We start from the raw sequence: 20,886 nt of genomic DNA, 5'->3' as shown, positions 1-20,886 counted from the left end.
TTCAAAACGGAAGGAATTCTAAAAAATCATGGAATTAGGGAATGGTTTGGGACTTTATGGATCATCCCATTCCATGGGACACCTCCCGCTAGCCCAGGGCGCTCCAAGCTTTCCTTGGACAATTCCAGGGATCCCGGAGCAGCCACAATCCCAAAAAAATTGGGGGAATTGATGGAATTTGGCATCCGGACAATTCCAGGGATCCCGGAGCAGCCGCATTCCAAAAAAATTGGGGGAATTGATGGAATTTGGCATCCGGACAATTCCAGGGATCCCGGAGCAGCCACAATCCCAAAAAATCCAGGGGTGGTGGGATTGATGGAATTTGGCATCCGGACAATTCCAGGGATCCCGGAGCAGCCACAATCCCAAAAAAATGCCAGGGGTGGGGGGATTGATGGAATTTGGCATCCGGACAATTCCAGGGATCCCGGAGCAGCCGCATTCCCAAAAAATCCAGGGGTGGGGGGATTGATGGAATTTGGCATCCGGACAATTCCAGGGATCCCGGAGCAGCCACATTCCCAAAAAATCCAGGGGTGGGGGAATTGATGGAATTTGGCATCCGGACAATTCCAGGGATCCCGGAGCAGCCGCAATCCCAAAAAAACCAGGGGTGGTGGGATTGATGGAATTTGGCATCCGGACAATTCCAGGGATCCCGGAGCAGCCGCATTCCCAAAAAAATTGGGGGAATTGATGGAATTTGGCATCCGGACAATTCCAGGGATCCCGGAGCAGCCACATTCCAAAAAAATTGGGGGAATTGATGGAATTTGGCATCCGGACAATTCCAGGGATCCCGGAGCAGCCACAATCCCAAAAAAACCAGGGGTGGGGAGATTGATGGAATTTGGCATCGGACAATTCCAGGGATCCCGAGCAGCCGCAATCCCAAAAAATCCAGGGGTGGGATTGATGGAATTTGGCATCCGGACAATTCCAGGGATCCCGGAGCAGCCGCATTCCCAAAAAATCCAGGGGTGGGGGAATTGATGGAATTTGGCATCCGGACAATTCCAGGGATCCCGGAGCAAGCCGCAATCCCAAAAAAACCAGGGGTGGTGGGATTGATGGAATTTGGCATCCGGACAATTCCAGGGATCCTGGAGCAGCCGCAATCCCAAAAAAATTGGGGGAATTGATGGAATTTGGCATCCGGACAATTCCAGGGATCCCGGAGCAGCCACATTCCCAAAAAAATTGGGGGAATTGATGGAATTTGGCATCCGGACAATTCCAGGGATCCCGGAGCAGCCACAATCCCAAAAAATCCAGGGGTGGTGGGATTGATGGAATTTGGCATCCGGACAATTCCAGGGATCCCGGAGCAGCCACAATCCCAAAAAATCCAGGGGTGGGGGGATTGATGGAATTTGGCATCCGGACAATTCCAGGGATCCCGGAGCAGGCCGCATTCCCAAAAAACTGGGGTGGGATTGATGGAATTTGGCATCCGGACAATTCCAGGGATCCCGAAGCAGCCACAATCCCAAAAAAAAAACCGGGGTGGGATTGATGGAATTTGGCATCCGGACAATTCCAGGGATCCCGGAGCAGCCACAATCCCAAAAAAAACCGGGGTGGGATTGATGGAATTTGGCATCCGGACAATTCCAGGGATCCCGGAGCAGCCACAATCCCAAAAAAACCGGGGTGGGATTGATGGAATTTGGCATCCGTGGGCATCGGGATCAACCCGGAGCAATTCCAGGGGCCTGGATCCGCCTCTTCCCTCATTTTCCAAGGGAAAGGGAAAGCGAATCCTCGGGAAGGGCCCTCAGGGAGCTGGGAATGGCATTCCCGGGTTTCCTCGGCGGGAATTCAATGGAGGAGGAAATTCCCAAAATATTCCCGTTCCCAATCCCTGTTCCCACCCCATCGGTGTCTCCCAGAGGGAAAATTCCTTCCCATTCCCAAAATATTCCCGTTCCAACCCCCCTTCCCGAATTCCTCATCCCATTCCCAAAAAAACCCCCGCCAATTCCCACTTTTCCCACAATTCCCAACCCCCCCTTCCCTCTCCTCATCCCATTCCCAAAAAACCCCAGGATTCCATCCTTTCCCAAAATTCCCAACCCCCCCTTCCCTCTCCCCATCCCATTCCCAAAAAATCCCCGCCAATTCCCACTTTTCCCAAAATTCCCAACCCCCGCTTCCCTCTCCTCATCCCATTCCCAAAAATCCCCGCCAATTCCATCCTTTCCATGATTCCCAACCCCCCTCCTCCTCATCCCAATCCCAAAAAAACCCCAGGATTCCATCCTTTCCCAAAATTCCCAACCCCCCCTTCCCTCATCCCATCCCATTCCCAAAAATCCCCGCCAATTCCATCCTTTTCCCACAATTCCCAACCCCCCTTCCCTCTCCCCATCCCATTCCCCCCCCAAAAAATCCCCGCCAATTCCCACTTTTCCCAAAATTCCCAACCCCCGCTTCCCTCTCCCTCATCCCATTCCCAAAAATCCCCGCCAATTCCATCCTTTCCATGATTCCCAACCCCCCTCTCCTCATCCCAATCCCAAAAAACCCCAGGATTCCATCCTTTTCCCACAATTCCCAACCCCCCCTTCCCTCTCCCCATCCCATTCCCCAAAAATCCCCGCCAATTCCATCCCTTCCATGATTCCCAACCCCCCCCTTCCCTTCCCCCCATCCCATTCCCGGTCTTTTCCCCAAAAATCCCCGCCAATTCCCACTTTTCCCACGATTCCCAACCCCCCCTTCCCTCTCCTCATCCCATTCCCAAAAATCCCCGCCAATTCCATCCTTTCCCAGCACTTCCCGGTCCTTCCCCTCCCTCCTCCCCCGATCCTTCCCCTCCTTCCCAGCTTTTCCAGGATTTTCCCTCCTCCCTCGCCGTCCCCGCCCTCCCGGACTCCGCTCCGCTCCCTCCCTCTCCCGATCCGATCCCAGATTTTGGCCGGGAGCGCTCGGCGGGCGCCGCATCCCGATCCCGCCTCCCGATCCCAGCTGGAATGCAGGTAAGGAGATTCCTTGGATTCCCGAGGGTGGGAAAGGAGGAAAAACTGGGATTTTCCTGGCGAATCGCCGGCATTCCAGCTCTTTGCGGAGCGCCGGGAATGCTCGGGAAGCGCTGGAGAGGGAAACTTTCCCAGCTCGGCTGGAAGTTCCCGTTTAAAAATTCCCGAAATTCCCTCAAATCCCTCCCTGTGACCGCTTTGAAATCCCAGAAATTCCCGGTTTTTCCTTCGCCGCTTCCTTGGTTGATGGCGGGAGCTTTTCCAGCTTTTCCTTGGATCCAGCCCGGGGCAGGGCTGCGCATCCCGCCGGGAAAGTGCTCGGGAAAGCGGGGAATGGCGTTTTCCAGGCGCGGAGGGGCTGCGAGTGCAGCTGGGGAGGGGGAAAATCCAGCCGGGAAATCCTTGGGATGCGGGAATGCGAGGCAGGGCTGGAGGGAAGGGCAGGGAGGAGGGCTGGGATCGGCCAGCGCTGCTGCTTGCCGCTGGAAAACCTTGGAAAAGCCTTGGAAAAGCCTTGGGAAAGCCTTGGAACAGCTTCGAGGGGCAGGAATTTTTACAGGGAAGGGAGAGGGATGTGGGAGCAAGGAAAAGCCTTGGAAAAGCCTTGGAAAAAGCACTGGAAAAAGCTTCGAGGGGCAGGAATCTTTGCAGGGGATGCAGACGGATGTGGGAGCAAGGAAAAACCTTGGAAAAGCCTTGGAAAAGCTTGGAGGGGGAGGAATTGTGGCAGAGAACGGAGAGGGATGTGGGATGAAGGAAAAATCCTGGAAAAGCCCTGGAAAAGCCTTGGAAAAGCCTTGAGGGGGAGGAATTGTGGCTGGGGATGCAGAGGGATGTGGGAGCAAGGAAAAATCCTGGAAAAGCCTTGGAAAAGCCCTGGAAAAGCCTTGAGGGGCAGGAATTGTGGCAGGGGATGGAGAGGGATGTGGGATGAAGGAAAAATCCTTGGAAAAGCCCTGAAAAAGCCTTGGAAAAGCTTGGAGGGGGAGGAATTGTGGCAGGGAATGGAGAGGGATGTGGGATGAAGGAAAAATCCTGGAAAAGCCTTGGAAAAGCCCTGGAAAATCCGTGGAAAAACCCTGGAAAAGCTTGGAGGGGGAGGAATTTTTGCAGGGGATGGAGAGGGATGTGGGATGAAGAAAAAAACCTTGGAAAAGCTTTGGAAAAACCCTTGGAAAAGCCCTGGAACAGCTCCGAAGGGCAGGAATTTTTACAGGGAAGGGAGAGGGATGTGGGAGCAAGGAAAAATCTTGGAAAAGCCTTGGAAAGCCCTGGAAAAGCTCCGAAGGGCAGGAATTTTTACAGGGGATGGAGAGGGATGTGGGATCAAGGAAAAACCTTGGGAAAAGTCCTGGAAAAGCCCCGGAACAGCTCTGAAGGGCAGGAATTTTTTACAGGGGATGGAGAGGGATGTGGGAGCAAGGAAAAACCCTGGAAAAGCCCTGGAAAAGCCCTGAAAAAGCCTGGAAAAGCTTGGAGGGGCAGGAATTTTTGCAGGGGATGGAAAGGGATGTGGGATGAAGAAAAAACCTTGGAAAAGCTTTGGAAAAACCCTTGGAAAAGCCCTGGAACAGCTCCGAAGGGCAGGAATTTTTGCAGGGGATGCGGAGAGAGTTGGGAGCAAGGAAGCAGCAGGATTTGGGATTTGGGATTTGGGATTTGGGATTTGGGATTTGGGATCGGTGCCGTCTCCCCCCCCCCCTCCCTCCATCCATCCCAATTCCCACCCTTCATCCGTCCCCATCCCAGCTCCATCCATGGCTGCGCATTCCCGGCGGGATCCTCTCCCTCCCTCCAATCCCCTTGGATCATCCCTCTCCAACCTCCTCCGGAGCCCACGGAATTCCCGCTGGAGCGGCAGCAGCTCCCCTCGGGAATATTCCAACATCTCATCCCGGAGAGGCCCATCCCGTCATTTTCCCCTCCGTGGACGACGCTTTTCCTGCTGTTTTTCCAACCCCTCCATCATCCCGGTATCCCGGAAAACGGCGCCGAGGATGAGGAGGGAGCCGGGAAGGCTCCGTGGGGGTTTTTTTTCATCCCTTTCCATTCCCAGCAGGAATTGAACCCCGAGGGGATAAAAAAAACCGTGGGAAAGGGAAGCGGGAAAATCGTCCCTGCCCGTGGAATTCCCGGGATCTCCAAGGTCTCTTCCCACCCAAAGCACTCCGTGATTCCCAGGAACATCCTGGAATGGGAAGGGTGTGGGAAAGTCACCTTGGGAGCGGATTCCGGAGCCTCTGCAGGGAAGAGATTCCTCCTTTTCCAGGGATTTGCTGTGCCGGGGGGCGGGAATCCCCCCGATCCATGGATGGATGGAGAATCCCTGGAAAACCGGGATCCATGCAGAGCAGCAAATCCCTGGATTTCCCCCTTCCCCAAGGAGCGCAAAGCAGATTTTTTGGGAATCTTTTCCTCTCCAAGCGCTGCTCCCGCCTGGAGAAGCTTTGGAATGGCCTCGAGGACATCCCGGGGGACATTCCGGCGGCAGCGCCGCTCTCCGTTGTTTTCCAGGAATAAAATCCGGGATCGGTGACTCGGCAGCGCATCCCGATCCGGCCGCATCCCGGCCCAAATCCATGGAAACGCCGCCGGAATTCCCTCGCCGGGGCCGTTCCCGCTGAGCTTCCTTGGCGCCATTTCCAAGGGGGATTTTCCGGCTGCTCCAAGGAGAGGATCCATGGGGAGCTCGGGATGCTTTTCCCATGGGATTTTCCCGCTCCTCCTGTGCTGCTTCCTCACCTTCCGGGCGGGTAAGGACGGCTCCGTTTTTCCCTGGACTTCCTGGAATTCCTCAAAAACTTCGGGAAGAGGGAGGGGAGTTGTGAATTCCCGGTTTCCCGCGAGCCAGGCTGGGATGGGCTTCGTTTCCTTCTGGATCCACCTGGAAAATTTGGGGTCTCCTCGGGGTCCTTCCTTAGGGAATGCGCCTCTGCAATCCCGCATCCCTCCCCTGCGCTTCCAAAATCTGGGAATGCCGGGGGAGAAAAATGGGATTTGGGTTCGGTTTTCCGTCGACATTCCATGAGCTGGCCACCCAACGCCCCCCCCGGGGCTGGCTTTCAGGTCAATGAATTCAGGTTTTTTGGGAATTCAGACGAATTCCCGGCTAAAATGCGACCCCGGGGCCTTTCCGACGGCGGGAAAAGCTTGGAAGGGGTTTGGGCTGGGTTGGGGGGCCGCGTTCCCAGCCGAATTCCCGGGAAAAGCCGCCTGGACCGCGAGTCTTGGGTCGCGCAGAGCCCTCCCTCCCCGTATCCCTTTTCCATCCCTTTTCCATCCCTTTTCCATCCCTTTCCATCCTTGTATCCATCCCTCCCTTTTCCATCCCTTTTCCATTCCTCCCTTCCTCTGTTTCCCATCCCCTTTCCCATCCCGCCCTCCTTGTATCCTTTTCCATCCCTTTATCCATCCCTGGATCCTTTTTCCGTCCCTCCATCCCTTTCCCATCCCTTTATCCCTCTCTCCATCCATTTTCCATCCCTGTATCCATTTTCCGTCCTTTCCCCTCCCTTTTCCATCCTTTTCCCTCCCTTTCCCATCCCTTCATCCCTCCCTCCATCCCTTTATCCATCCCCCTTTTCCTTGTATCCCTTTCCCATCCCTCCATCCCTTTTCCATCCCTTTTCCATCCCTTTTCCATCCCTTTCCATCCTTGTATCCATCCCTCCCTTTTCCATCCCTTTTCCATTCCTCCCTTCCTCTGTTTCCCATCCCCTTTCCCATCCCGCCCTCCTTGTATCCTTTTCCATCCCTTTATCCATCCCTGGATCCTTTTTCCGTCCCTCCATCCCTTTCCCATCCCTTTATCCCTCTCTCCATCCATTTTCCATCCCTGTATCCATTTTCCGTCCTTTCCCCTCCCTTTTCCATCCTTTTCCCTCCCTTTCCCATCCCTTCATCCCTCCCTCCATCCCTTTATCCATCCCCTTTTCCTTGTATCCCTTTCCCATCCCTCCATCCCTTTTCCATCCCTTTATCCCTCTCTCCATCCCGTTTCCATCCCTGGATCCCTTCTCCATCCTTTTCCCTCCCTTTTCCATCCCTGTATCCCCTTTTCCCTCCATCCCTTTCCCATCCCTTTTCCATCCCCTTTCCCTGGATCCCTTTCCCATCCCTTTATCCCTCTCTCCATCTCGTTTCCATCCCTGGATCCCTTTTCCATACTTTTCCCTCCCTTTTCCATCCCTGTATCCCTCTCTCCATCTCTTTTCCATCCCCTTTTCCTTGGATCCCTTTTCCATCCCGCCTTCCATCTGTTTTCCATCCCCTTTTCCATCCCTTCATCCCTTTTCCGTCCCTCCCTCCCTCTCTCCATTTTCCATCCCTTTTCCATCCCTCCCTCCCTCTCTCCCTCCCTCTCTCCTCCCTCCCTCCATTTTCCATCCCTTTTCCATCTCTTTTATCCCTCTCTCCATCCCTTTTCCATTCCTCCCCTCCCTGTATCCCTTTCCCATCCCTTTCCCATCCCTGTATCCATCCCTTCCCTTTCCCATCCCGCCCTCCTTGTATCCTTTTCCATCCCTTTATCCATCCCTGGATCCTTTTTCCGTCCCTCCATCCCTTTCCCATCCCTTTATCCCTCTCTCCATCCATTTTCCATCCCTGTATCCCTTTTCCATCCTTTCCCCTCCCTTTTCCATCCTTTCCCCTCCTTTTCCATCCTTTCCCCTTCCTTTTCCATCCCTTTCCATCCCTTTATTCCTCTCTCCATCCCTTTCCCATCCCTTTATCCCTCTCTCCATCCATTTTCCATCCCTGTATCCATTTTCCATCCTTTCCCCTCCCTTTTCCATCCTTTTCCCTCCCTTTTCCATCCCTTTCCCATCCCTTTATCCCTCCCTCCATCCCTTTATCCATCCCCTTTTCCTTGTATCCCTTTCCCTGGATCCCTTTCCCATCCCTCTATCCCTTTTCCATCCCTGTATTCCCTTCTCCATCCCTTTTCCATCCCTTTTCCATCCCTCTCTCCCTCCCTCTTCCATCCTGCCCTCCGTTTTCCATCCCCTTTTCCATCCCTTCATCCCTTTTCCATCCCTCCTTCCCTCTCTCCATTTTCCATCCCTTTCCCATCCCTTTCTCATCCCTGTATCCATCCCTTCCTTTCCCATCCCGCCCTCCTTGTATCATTTTCCATCCCTTTATCCATCCCTGGATCCTTTTTCCGTCCCTCCATCCCTTTCCCATCCCTTTATCCTCTCTCCATCCATTTTCCATCTCTGTATCCATTTTCTATCCTTTTCCCCTCCCTTTTCCCTCCCTTTCCCATCCCTTTATCCCTCCCTCCATCCCTTTATCCATCCCCTTTTCCTTGTATCCCTTTCCTGTATCCCTTTCCCATCCCTGTTTCCCTTTCCCATCCCTTTATCCCTCTCTCCATCCCATTTCCATCCCTGTATCCCATTTCCATCCTTTTCCCTCCCTTTTCTATCCCTGTATCCCCTTTTCCCTCATCCCTTTCCCATCCCTTTTCCATCCCCTTTCCCTGGATCCCTTTTCCATCCCTTTATCCCTCCGTTCCTCCCTCCCTTCTCCATCTCTCTCTCCCTCCCTCCCTTTTCCATCTTCTTTTCCCTCCATCCCTTTTCCCTCCTTTTTCCATCCTGCCCTCCATCTGTTTTCCATCCCCTTTTCCATCCCTCCACCCCTTTTCCATCCCTTTATCCCTCTCTCCATCCCGTTTCCATCCCTGTATCCCTTCTCCATACTTTTCCCTCCCTTTTCCATCCCTGTATCCCTCTCTCCATCTCTTTTCCATCCCCTTTCCTGGATCCCTTTTCCCTCCCTCCGCTCTCTCCCGGAAATTTATGGATCCTTGCCACGAGCGAGGCCGGGCAGCGACGCAGCAGCCGAGGGCACCGAGGAATTTCAGGAAAACTCCTTCCCATCCCAACCTCGGGAATGCCCTCCGGAAAAGCCGCATCCATCCCCAGGCCGGGCTCACCCCGCCCCTCCCAGAGCCAAACCAGTGGCACCAGTAAGGGCAGCAGGGGGGGGAACTGGGAGAGCTCCCGGTGAGGAGCAGGGATGGATCCGGGAGGGGGTGAATTCCCGAATTCCCAAATTCCCGAATTCTCACAGCCGGCGGCCAGCGCGGGAGCCACGCGGAGGATCGGCTCTTCAAGCGCCTTTTTTCGGATACAACCGCTGGTCCCGGCCCGTTCCCAACACTTCCGACGTGGTCATCGTCCGCTTCGGCCTCTCCATCGCCCAGCTCATCGACGTGGTGCGTAATTCCCGGGATTTGGGATTCCGGCTGCTCCCACCGGGCTGCCGGACTGAGGGGAGGTTGGCATTCCCCCATTCCGGAATGGTTTGGGTGGGAAAGGACCTTCAATCCCGAAGAATTCCGATCCAAGCCCGATAGCTGCCACGATGCCAGGGTGGTTCAAATCCATCCTTGGATACCCCAGGTGGGATCCAGGGGCAGCCGGGCATTCCCTGGGAATTCCAGCGCAGCCGGGAATCCCTTCCCAAGATCCCAGCCCGAGCTCCCCTTTCCCAGGAAATCCCTCCATTCCCGCCTCTCCCAGCCTGCCATTGGATCCAGCCCCAGCCCGACTCCTCTGCGGGAAGGAATTCCGGCCTCCAGGCCCTTCCCTGGGAATCTCGGCACTCCAGGAAGGCTCTCCCTTCCCTTTCCCATCCCCGACTTCCAGAAAAACCCCTGGCCATGGATTCGGAGCCTCCTGCATCCCACAATCCCGGAATGCTTTGGCTGGGATCCACGCAGCTTCAATCCCATCCCATTCCAAGGCCGGCACCTGCCCCGATGATCCCAGGCTGCTCCAGCCTTTCCTTGGACACTGCCAGGGATCCGGCCATTCCCTGGGAATTCCAGCCCAGCCGCGAATTCCTTCCCAAGATCCCAGCCCGAGCTCCCCTTTCCCACTGGGAAGCCATTCCCTGCCTCCTGCCCCTCCGGCCTTTATCCCAAATCCCAGCTCTCCTGGAGCCCCTTCAGGCTCGGGAAGCGGCTCCGAGGATTCCCTGGATCCTTGAATCCCTTGGAGCTGCATCCCACGGGATTTGTGTGCTGGGAATCAGAACCCCAGCCTGGAGCCATCCCAGCAGCTCCATGGAATCCCAGATCCCGGAATGCTTTGGGTGGGAAGGGACCTTCAATCCCATCCCATTCCAACCCCGACACCTTCCCCTATCCCAGGCTGCTCCAAGCCCCGTCCAGCCTGGCCTGGAATGTGGCCTTTTCCAGCAGGACCACAGGCCTCCAAGGAGCCGGGAATCTGCATCCCTGCTCTCCATCCCGATCCTTTCTTTCCCCCAACCAGGAAAAACGGCCGGGTTTCATCCCGTCCATGTCCTTATCCGGCATCCTCCTGCCTTGGGAACCTCTGGGATTGTCTGTCCAGCCATTTGTCCATCCATCCCTCCATCCATCCCTCCATCCATCCCTCCATCCATGGATCCATTCATCATCCCTCCAATCCCTCCCACCATCCATCCCTCCTCCCTCCATCCATCCCTCCATCCATCCATCCATCCCTCCCTCCCTCCATCCATCCCCTCCATCCATCCCTCCCTCCATCCCTCCCTCCATCCATCCCTCCCTCCATCCATCCATCCCTCCATCCCTCCATCCCTCCATCCATCCCTCCATCCCTCCCTCCTCCATCCCTACCCTCCATCCATCCCTCCATCCCTCCATTCCCTCCCTCCATCATCCATCCATCCCTCCATCCATCCCTCCATCCATCCCTCCATCCATCCCTCCCTCCCTCCATCCCTCCCTCCATCCCTCCCTCCCTCCATCCCTCCCTCCCTCCATCCATCCCTCCATCCATCCCTCCATCCATCCATCCCTCCATCCCTCCATCCATCCCTCCCTCCAACCTCCCTCCTCCATCCATCCCTCCATCCCTCCATCCATCCATCCCTCCATCCATCCCTCCATCCCTCCATCCATCCCTCCATCCATCCCTCCCTCCAACCATCCCTCCATCCCTCCATCCCCCATCCATCCCTCCATCCATCCCTCCATCCCTCCCTCCATCCATCCCTCCCTCCATCCATCCCTCCCTCCATCCCTCCCTCCATCCATCCCTCCATCCATCCAGTCCCTCCATCCCATCCCTCCATCCCTCCATCCATCCCTCCATCCATCCCTCCCTCAATCCATCCCTCCATCCCTCCATCCATCCCTCCATCCCTCCATCCCTCCATCCCTCCCTCCATCCCTCCCTCCCTCCATCCCTCCCTCCATCCATCCCTCCCTCCATCCATCCATCCATCCCTCCATCCATCCCTCCCTCCATCCATCCATCCATGGTTCCATCCATGGTTCCATCCATCCCTCCATCCATCCTCCATCCATCCCTCCCTCCATCCCTCCATCCATCCCTCCCTCCATCCATCCCTCCATCCATCCCTGCCCATCCAGCCCTCCTCCATCATCCCTCCCTCCATCCATCCATCCCTCCATCCCTCCATCCCTCCATCCCTCCCTCCCTCCATCCCTCCCTCCATCCATCCCTCCCTCCAGCCATCCATCCATCCCTCCATCCATCCCTCCCTCCATCATCCATCCATGGTTCCATCCATGGTTCCATCCATCCCTCCATCCATCCCTCCATCCATTCCATCCATCCCTCCATCCATCCATCCATCCATCCCTCCGTCCATCATCCATCCATCCTTCCATTCCATCCCTCCCTCCATCCATCCATCCATGGTTCCAGTCCATGGTTCCATCCATCCCTCCATCCATCCCCTCCATCCATCCATCCTCATCCATCCCTCCATCCATCCATCCATCCCTCCATCCATCCATCCCTCCATCCATCCCTCCATCCATCCTCCATCCATCCATCCATCCCCTGTTCCTCATCCCTTTATCCCCTTATCCCCCCATCCCCTATCCTTTTATCCCTATATCTGTCTATCCCCCTATCCCTTTATCCCCTATCCAGATCCCCCTATCCCCATCCCTTTATCCCTCTATCCCCCTATTCCCTATCCTTTTATCCCTTTATCCCTCCATCCACCCCTCCCTCCCTCCCTCTATACCCTGTTCCTCATCCCTTTATCCCCCATCCCCTATCCTTTTATCCCTATATCTGTCTATCCCCCTATCCCTTTATCCCCCTATCCAGATCCCTCTATCCCCCTATCCAGATCCCTCTATCCCTCTATTCCCCATTCCCCTATCCCTATATCCCCCTATCCCTCCATCCCCCTATCCCCCTATCCCTCTATCCCCCATCCCACTATCCCCCTATCCCTTTATCCCCCTAGCCCTATATCCCCCTATCCCTCTATCCCCATCCCCCCTATCCCTATATCCCCCTATCCCCATATCCCCCTATACCCACCATCCCCCTAGCCCTTTATCCCCCCTATCCCTTTATCCCCCTATCCCTCTATCCCTATATCCCTCTATCCCTATATCCCCCCATCCCCCTATCCCTCTATCCCTATATCCCTCTATCCTATATCCCCCTATCCCCCATCCCCCTATCCCTCTATCCCTATATCCCCCTATCCCCCATCCCCCTATCCCTTCATCCCCCCTATCCCCCTATCCCTATATCCCTCTATCCCTATATCCCCCTATCCCCCATCCCCCTATCCCTTCATCCCCCCTATCCCTCTATCCCTATATCCCTCTATCCCCCTATCCCTCTATCCCCCTATCCCTATATCCCCCTATCCCTATATCCCCCATCCCCCTATCCCTACATCCCCCATCCCCCTATCCCTCTATCCCTATATCCCCCTATCCCTTTATCCCCCTATCCATATCCCTCTATCCCCCTATCCCTTTATCCCCCTATCCCTATATCTCCCATCCCCCTATCCGTTTATCCCCCCATCCCTATATCCCCTATCCCTATATCCCCCTATCTAGATCCTATATCCCCCTATCCCCCTATCCCCCTATCCCTATATCCCCCTATCTAGATCCCTATATCCCCCTATCCCTATATCCCCCTATCCCCCTATCCCTATATCCCCCTATCCAGATCCCTATATCCCCCTATCCCCCTATCTCCCTTTATCCCTCTATCCCTATATCCCTATATCCCCCTATCCCTATATCCCCCTATCTAGATCCCTATATCCCCCTATCCCCCTATCCCCCCTATCCCTATATCCCCCTATCTAGATCCCTATATCCCCCTATCCCTATATCACCCTATCCCTATATCCCCTATCCCTATATCCCCCTATCTAGATCCCTATATCCCCCTATCCCCCTATCCCCCTATCCCTATATCCCCCTATCCAGATCCCTATATCCCCCTATCCCCCTATCTCCCTTTATCCCTCTATCCCTATATCCCTCTATCCCCCTATCCCCATCCCTCGATCCTTGACCATCCCCTCCCTCCCCCCGAGCCGTTCCCTGCCAGAAGCCATTCCCTGCTGCCCTCTAGTGACCAGATATCCCAGGAAAACTCTTCCTTGGGCTGGCAGCGGGAGCCGATCCCGAGGAAAGCTGGAATTTAGGGACGAGGCGTGGCCAGGACATTCCCTCGGGATCTCATCCCGCCTCATCCCTCTTTCCCACCGCAGGATGAGAAGAACCAAATGATGACCACCAACGTCTGGCTGAAGCAGGTAGGAGCTGGTCCCGATCCGGGAATGGGATTTGGGAATGACTCCGGCCAGGGTGGTTTGGTGGATGGATCTCCATGGATCTGCTCCGTGTGTCCTGGCAGGAATGGAGTGACTACAAACTGCGCTGGGATCCGGCGAGTACGACAACGTCACGTCCATCCGGGTGCCCTCCGAAATGATCTGGATCCCGGATATCGTCCTGTACAACAAGTGAGTGACGCTGCCGGGATGGAGAATTCCTGGGAAAGATGGAAATTCCCCTTCCCCTTCTCTCCCCTTCCCTTCCTTTCCCATCCTCATTCCTGCAGGTCACATGATCCATTCCATTCCTGCATCCCATCCCATCCCTTTAACCAATCCCATCCCATCCCATCCCATCCCATCAACCAATCCCATCCCATCCCATCCCATCCCTTTAACCAATCCCATCCCATCCCATCCCTTTAACCCATCCCATCCCTTTACCCATCCCATCCCATCAACCCATCCCATCCCTTTAACCCATCCCATCCCTTTAACCCATCCCTTCCCATCCCTTTAACCCATCCCATCCCAGCCCTTTAACCCATCCCTTTAACCCATCCCATCCCATCCCATCCCTTTAACCCATCCCAACCATCCCATCCCATCCCATCCCCATTTCCTAGGGAAAAACCTGACCTGCCCATTCCCTGCTTTCCAGCGCTGACGGGGAGTTCATGGTGACCCACATGACCAAGGCTCACCTGTTCTCTGATGCCATCTCCATCCCATCAGTCCCGTCCCGTCCCATCCCATCCCATCCCATCCCATCTCTTCTCCAGCAACTCCCAGCACCTCCAACCAAGGCTCATCCCATCCCCATTCCTAGGGAAAAACCTGACTGGACCATTCCCTGCTTTCCAGCACCGACGGGGAGATCACGGTGACCCACATGACCAAAGCCCACCTGTTCTCTGATGCCATCTCCATCTCATTCCCATCCCAATCCAATTCATCCCATCCCATCCCATCCCAACCCCATTCCTAGGGAAAAACCTGACCTGCCCATTCCCTGCTTTCCAGTGCCGACGAGGAGATCACGGTGACCCACATGACCAAGGCTCACCTGCTCTCCAATGGCATCTCCATCCCATCCCATCCCATCATCCATCCCATCCCATCCCATCCCATCTCTTCTCCAGCAACTCCCCAGCACCTCCAACCAAGGCTCATCCCATCCCATTCCTAGGGAAGAACCTGACTGGACCATTCCCTGCTTTCCAGCGCCGACGGGGAGATCACGGTGACCCACATGACCAAGGCTCACCTGCTCTCCAATGGCATCTCCATCCCATCCCATCCCATCCCATCCCATCCCATCCCATCCCATCCCATCTCTTCTCCAGCAACTCCCCAGCACCTCCAACCAAGGCTCATCCCATCCCCATTCCTAGGGAAAAACCTGACTGGACCATTCCCTGCTTTCCAGCACCGACGGGGAGATCACGGTGACCCACATGACCAAAGCCCACCTGTTCTCTGATGCCATCTCCATCTCATCCCATCCCAATCCAATTCATCCCATCCCATCCCATCCCATCCCAACCCCATTCCTAGGGAAAAACCTGACCTGCCCATTCCCTGCTTTCCAGTGCCGACGGGGAGATCACGGTGACCCACATGACCAAGGCTCACCTGCTCTCCAATGGCATCTCCATCCCATCCCATCCCATCCCATCCCATCCCATCCCATCTCTTCTCCAGCAACTCCCCAGCACCTCCAACCAAGGCTCATCCCATCCCCATTCCTAGGGAAAAACCTGACTGGACCATTCCCTGCTTTCCAGCACCGACGGGGAGATCATGGTGACCCACATGACCAAAGCCCACCTGTTCTCTGATGCCATCTCCATCTCATCCCATCCCAATCCAATTCATCCCATCCCATCCCATCCCATCCATCCCATCCCATCCCATCCCATCCCATCCCATCCCATCCTCATTCCTAGGGAAAAACCTGACCTGACCATTCCCTGCTTTCCAGCGCTGACGGGGAGTTCATGGTGACCCACATGACCAAGGCTCACCTGCTCTCCAATGGCATCTCCATCCCATCCCATCCCATCCCATCCCATCCCATCCCATCTCTTCTCCAGCAACTCCCCAGCACCTCCAACCAAGGCTCATCCCATCCCCATTCCTAGGGAAAAACCTGACTGGACCATTCCCTGCTTTCCAGCGCCAATGGGGAGTTCACGGTGACCCACATGACCAAAGCCCACCTGTTCTCTGATGCCATCTCCATCTCATCCCATCCCAATCCAATTCATCCCATCCCATCCCATCCCAACCCCATTCCTAGGGAAAAACCTGACCTGCCCATTCCCTGCTTTCCAGCGCCGACGGGGAGATCACGGTGACCCACATGACCAAGGCTCACCTCCTCTCCAATGGCATCTCCATCCCATCCCATCCCATCCCATCCCATCCCATCCCATCCCATCCCATCTCTTCTCCAGCAACTCCCCAGCACCTCCAACCAAGGCTCATCCCATCCCCATTCCTAGGGGAAAAACCTGACTGGACCATTCCCTGCTTTCCAGCGCCGACGGGGAGATCACGGTGACCCACATGACCAAAGCCCACCTGTTCTCTGATGCCATCTCCATCTCATCCCATCCCAATCCAATTCATCCCATCCCATCCCATCCCAACCCCATTCCTAGGGAAAAACCTGACCTGCCCATTCCCTGCTTTCCAGCGCTGACGGGGAGATCACGGTGACCCACATGACCAAGGCTCACCTCCTCTCCAATGGCATCTCCATCCCATCCCATCCCATCCCATCCCATCCCATCCCATCCCATCCCATCTCTTCTCCAGCAACTCCCCAGCACCTCCAACCAAGGCTCATCCCATCCCCATTCCTAGGGAAAAACCTGACTGGACCATTCCCTGCTTTCCAGCACCGACGGGGAGATCACGGTGACCCACATGACCAAAGCCCACCTGTTCTCTGATGCCATCTCCATCTCATCCCATCCCAATCCAATTCATCCCATCCCATCCCATCCCATCCAATCCCATCCCATCCCATCCCATCCCATCCCATCCCATCCCATCCCATCCCATCCCATCCCATCCCATCCCATCCCATCCCATCCCATCCCATCCTCATTCCTAGGGAAAAACCTGACCTGACCATTCCCTGCTTTCCAGCGCTGACGGGGAGTTCATGGTGACCCACATGACCAAGGCTCACCTGCTCTCCAATGGCATCTCCATCCCATCCCATCCCATCCCATCCCATCCCATCCCATCCCATCCCATCCCATTCCTAGGGAAAAACCTGACCTGCCCATTCCCTGCTTTCCAGCGCCGACGGGGAGTTCGCGGTGACCCACATGACCAAGGCCCACCTGTTCTGGGACGGGACGGTCAAGTGGGTGCCACCGGCCATCTACAAGAGCTCCTGCAGCATCGACGTCACCTTCTTCCCCTTCGACCAGCAGAACTGCAAGATGAAGTTCGGCTCCTGGACCTACGACAAGGCCAAGATCGACCTGGAGAACATGGACCACCACGTGGACCTCAAGGACTACTGGGAGAGCGGCGAGTGGGCCATCATCAACGCCATCGGCACCTACAATTCCAAGAAATACGACTGCTGCACGGAGATCTACCCCGACATCACCTTCTACTTCGTCATCCGGCGCCTGCCGCTCTTCTACACCATCAACCTCATCATTCCGTGTCTCCTCATCTCCTGCCTCACCGTCCTGGTCTTCTACCTGCCCTCGGATTGCGGCGAGAAGATCACGCTCTGCATCTCCGTGCTGCTGTCCCTCACCGTCTTCCTGCTGCTCATCACCGAGATCATCCCGTCCACCTCGCTGGTCATCCCGCTGATCGGGGAGTACCTGCTCTTCACCATGATCTTCGTCACCCTCTCCATCATCATCACCGTCTTCGTGCTCAACGTCCACCACCGCTCGCCCAGCACCCACACCATGCCGCGCTGGGTCCGGAGTTTTTTCCTGGATTTTATCCCGCGCTGGCTCTTCATGAAGAGGCCGCCGGCGCTGCTGCCCCCCGAGGAAACGGGGGGACAATACGACCTCCCGGGGACGCGGCTCAGCACGTCCCGGTGTTGGCTGGAGACCGACGTGGATGACAAGTGGGAAGAGGAGGAGGAGGAGGAAGAGGAAGAGGAGGAGGAGGAGGAAGAGGAGAAGACCTATCCGAGCCATCCCGGCCATTCCGTGGAATCCCACACCCAGGAAACCCAGTTCCGCTACGGCCAAGCTGGGAGGGCACCCGGGGGCTCGGCATCCCGGGGATTATCCAAGGGGAAGGAGGAGGAGAAGGAGGAGGAGGAGGAGGAGGAGGAGGAAGGCTCGGAGCAGGGCTTGGCGCTGTCTCCCAGGATTCTGAAGGCCCTGGAAGGGGTGCAGTACATCGCGGATCATCTACGGGCCGAGGACGCCGACTTTTCCGTGAGTTCTGGGATCCATGGATGAGGTCCGGAGAGCCCAAAAATGGGAAGGGCAGTTCCGGGATCCATGAATGGTTCCTGAGATCCCAAAAATAGGGAGGTCGGTTCTGGGATCCATGGTTGGTTCCCAAGGACCCAAAACTAGGAATGGTCAGTTCTGGGATCCATGAATGGTTCCTGAGATCCCAAAAATAGGGAGGTCGGTTCTGGGATCCATGAATGGTTCCCAAGGACCCAAAACTGGGAAGGGCAGTTCTGGGATCCATGGTTGGTTCCCAAGATCCCAAAACTGGGAAGGGCAGTTCTGGGATCCATGAATGGTTCCCGAGATCCCAAAACTGGGAAGGGCAGTTCTGGGATCCATGAATGGTTCCTGAGATCCCAAAACTGGGAATGGTCAGTACTGGGATCCATGGTTGGTTCCCGAGATCCCAAAACTGGGAAGGGCAGTTCTGGGATCCATGAATGGTTCCCGAGATCCCAAAACTGGGAATGGTCAGTTCTGGGATCCGCTCTTGGTTCCTAAGGACCCAAAACCAGGGAGAAGATCCATGACCACCTCTGGGGAGATTCCTGGTCTGCAGAGTCAGTCAAGGGCTCCTCCGGCTCCCGTTGGCCTTGGGAATGTTGGAGATCCCTCTTCCACCCCTGAGACCCAGCTCAGAGGCCGCATTCCCACTTCTCCCAAAATGGTTTTGGAAAACCCTTGGTGGGATCAGCTCTACCTTGGAGACCTCCATCCCCCACCCCAGGATTTCTTGGAAAACTCCAAGGTTTTCCCACGCCACGCGGGGTCTCCTCAACCTGAGGCAGATTCCCAGGAAGCCCTGGGTGGTTCTCCTAATCCCATGAGATTCCCGGGAAGGGATTCCCGAGGGATTCACGGCCCTTTTCCACCGGCAGGTGAAGGAAGACTGGAAGTACGTGGCCATGGTGATCGACCGGATCTTCCTCTGGATGTTCATCATCGTCTGCCTGCTCGGCACCGTGGGGCTCTTCCTGCCGCCCTACATGGCCGGGATGATCTAGGATGGGGCCGGGAATGGTGGGAATGGTGGGAATGGTGGTGACCGCATCCCGCTGGACGCTGGGGGGACGTGGAGCTGGGGAAAACCTCGGATGGGAATGGAGGGTGGAGAAAGGGATGTGGTAAGGGGTGGTCTGGGGGTGGTGGTGACCACCTGGATGGGCCCATGGATGATGTGGGATATGGGCATGATCCTGTAATCCCATGATCCCATAATCCCATGATCCCAGGAGGTTGTGGGACAGGGATAATGCTTTGGATTGTCCATGCAGAAGGGATGCAGACACGATCCCATAATCCCACACTCCCACAATCCCAGGAAGTTGTGGGACAGGGATAACACCGTGGATGGTCCATGCAGAAGGGACACAGACATGATCCCATCATCCCACAATCCCAGGAAGTTGTGGGATAGGGATAACGCTTTGGATTGTCCATGCAGAAGGGACACAGACATGATCCCACAATCCCGTGATCTCATAATCCCAGTAACCCATCATCCCATGATCCCAGGAGATTGTGGGACAGGGATAACGCTTTGGATTGTCCATGCAGAAGGGACACAGACATGATCCCATCATCCTGTGAACCCATGATCCCAGTATCCCATCATCCCATGATCCCAGGAGATTGTGGGACAGGGATAACGCTTTAGATTGTCCATGCAGAAGGGACACAGACATGATCCCATGATCCCACAATCCCATGATCCCAGGAAGTTGTGGGACAGGGATAACACTATGGATTGTCCATGCAGAAGGGACACGGACATGATCCCATCATCCTGTGATCCCATAATCCCATGATCCCATAATCCCAGTAACCCATAATCCCATGATCCCAGGAGATTGTGTGACAGGGATAATGCTTCGGATTGTCCATGCAGAAGAGACACAGACACAATCCCATGATCCCACAATCCCAAAATCCCAGGAAGTTGTGGGACATGGATAACACTATGGATTGTCCATGCAGAAGGGACACGGACAAGATCCCATCATCCTGTGAACCCATGATCCCAGTATCCCATCATCCCACAATCCCAGGAAGTTGTGGGATAGGGATAACGCTTTGGATTGTCCATGCAGAAGGGACACAGACATGATCCCACAATCCCGTGATCCCATAATCCCAGTAACCCATCATCCCATGATCCCAGGAGATTGTGGGACAGGGATAATGCTTCGGATTGTCCATGCAGAAGGGACACAGACATGATCCCATGATCCCACAATCCCAAAATCCCAGGAAGTTGTGGGACAGGGATAACACTATGGATTGTCCATGCAGAAGGGACACGGACATGATCCCACCATCCTGTGATCCCATAATCCCATGATCCCAGGAGATTGTGGGACAGGGATAATGCTTTGGATTGTCCATGCAGAAGGGACACAGACATGATCCCACTATCCCATGATCCCATAATCCCATGATCCAAGAGGTCCCTGCTCTGCCCAGGTGTTGCCCCTCTCCAACCCCCAAACAAGTGGCTTCTTCCCACCCCATCCCACACCGGAGCTCGGGAGGGAGATGGGAACATCCCACCTGGAAATGGGGGTGGCTCAGATGGGAAAACCCACCTGGACGGTGCCCACGGATCCCGGGATCTCCGGGATGCTGCCGGGTTTGGCTGGAACCGCGGGAATCTGCGCTCCTGGATCCATCCCAGTGCTCCCCATCCCAACTCAGATCCCAACTCCCCTGCCTCTGACACCTGCTGCAATCCAGCTTGGAATTCCCAGCTCCCAGAAATCCTCCACCCTCCCGGGAGCACCTGCTCCCTTTTTCCATGCCCTGAGAGACACCGGGATTTTTCCTGATCCGTTTTCCCTCCTGGA

At 55.5% G+C, this 20,886-nt stretch overlaps 2 protein-coding genes and 1 long non-coding RNA gene across 3 annotated transcripts in view; 1 reads left to right on the top strand and 2 right to left on the bottom strand.

Annotated features, from left to right (window-relative positions):
* EFR3B (EFR3 homolog B) overlaps positions 1-5,549 on the bottom strand; it is a 31,485-nt gene extending 25,936 nt beyond the window's left edge. Inside the window, 1 exon segment of the mRNA XM_048298363.1 lies at positions 5,421-5,549. Coding sequence (XP_048154320.1) covers positions 5,421-5,549 — 129 coding nt within the window.
* Positions 5,550-5,577: 28 nt separating this feature from the next.
* LOC125323559 lies at positions 5,578-9,466 on the bottom strand. The gene is made up of 3 exons (XR_007202556.1): positions 9,064-9,466; positions 5,727-5,868; positions 5,578-5,644 (listed from the first exon to the last, which is right to left on the bottom strand). It is a non-coding gene; the product is annotated as an uncharacterized LOC125323559 (long non-coding RNA).
* CHRNA2 (cholinergic receptor nicotinic alpha 2 subunit) lies at positions 5,606-19,862 on the top strand. Its single transcript, XM_048298648.1, is given in 7 exon segments — positions 5,606-5,737; positions 9,066-9,210; positions 13,518-13,562; positions 13,664-13,691; positions 13,694-13,772; positions 16,900-18,019; positions 18,922-19,862. Coding segments are annotated over 7 exon segments (1,602 nt in total). The 5' UTR covers positions 5,606-5,678; the 3' UTR covers positions 19,048-19,862.
* The last annotated feature ends 1,024 nt before the right edge of the window (positions 19,863-20,886 follow it).

The sequence above is a fragment of the Corvus hawaiiensis genome, chromosome 3, assembly GCF_020740725.1.
Source record: "Corvus hawaiiensis isolate bCorHaw1 chromosome 3, bCorHaw1.pri.cur, whole genome shotgun sequence".
Lineage (NCBI taxonomy): Eukaryota > Metazoa > Chordata > Aves > Passeriformes > Corvidae > Corvus > Corvus hawaiiensis.
This window is presented reverse-complemented; position numbering and strand designations above follow the sequence as displayed.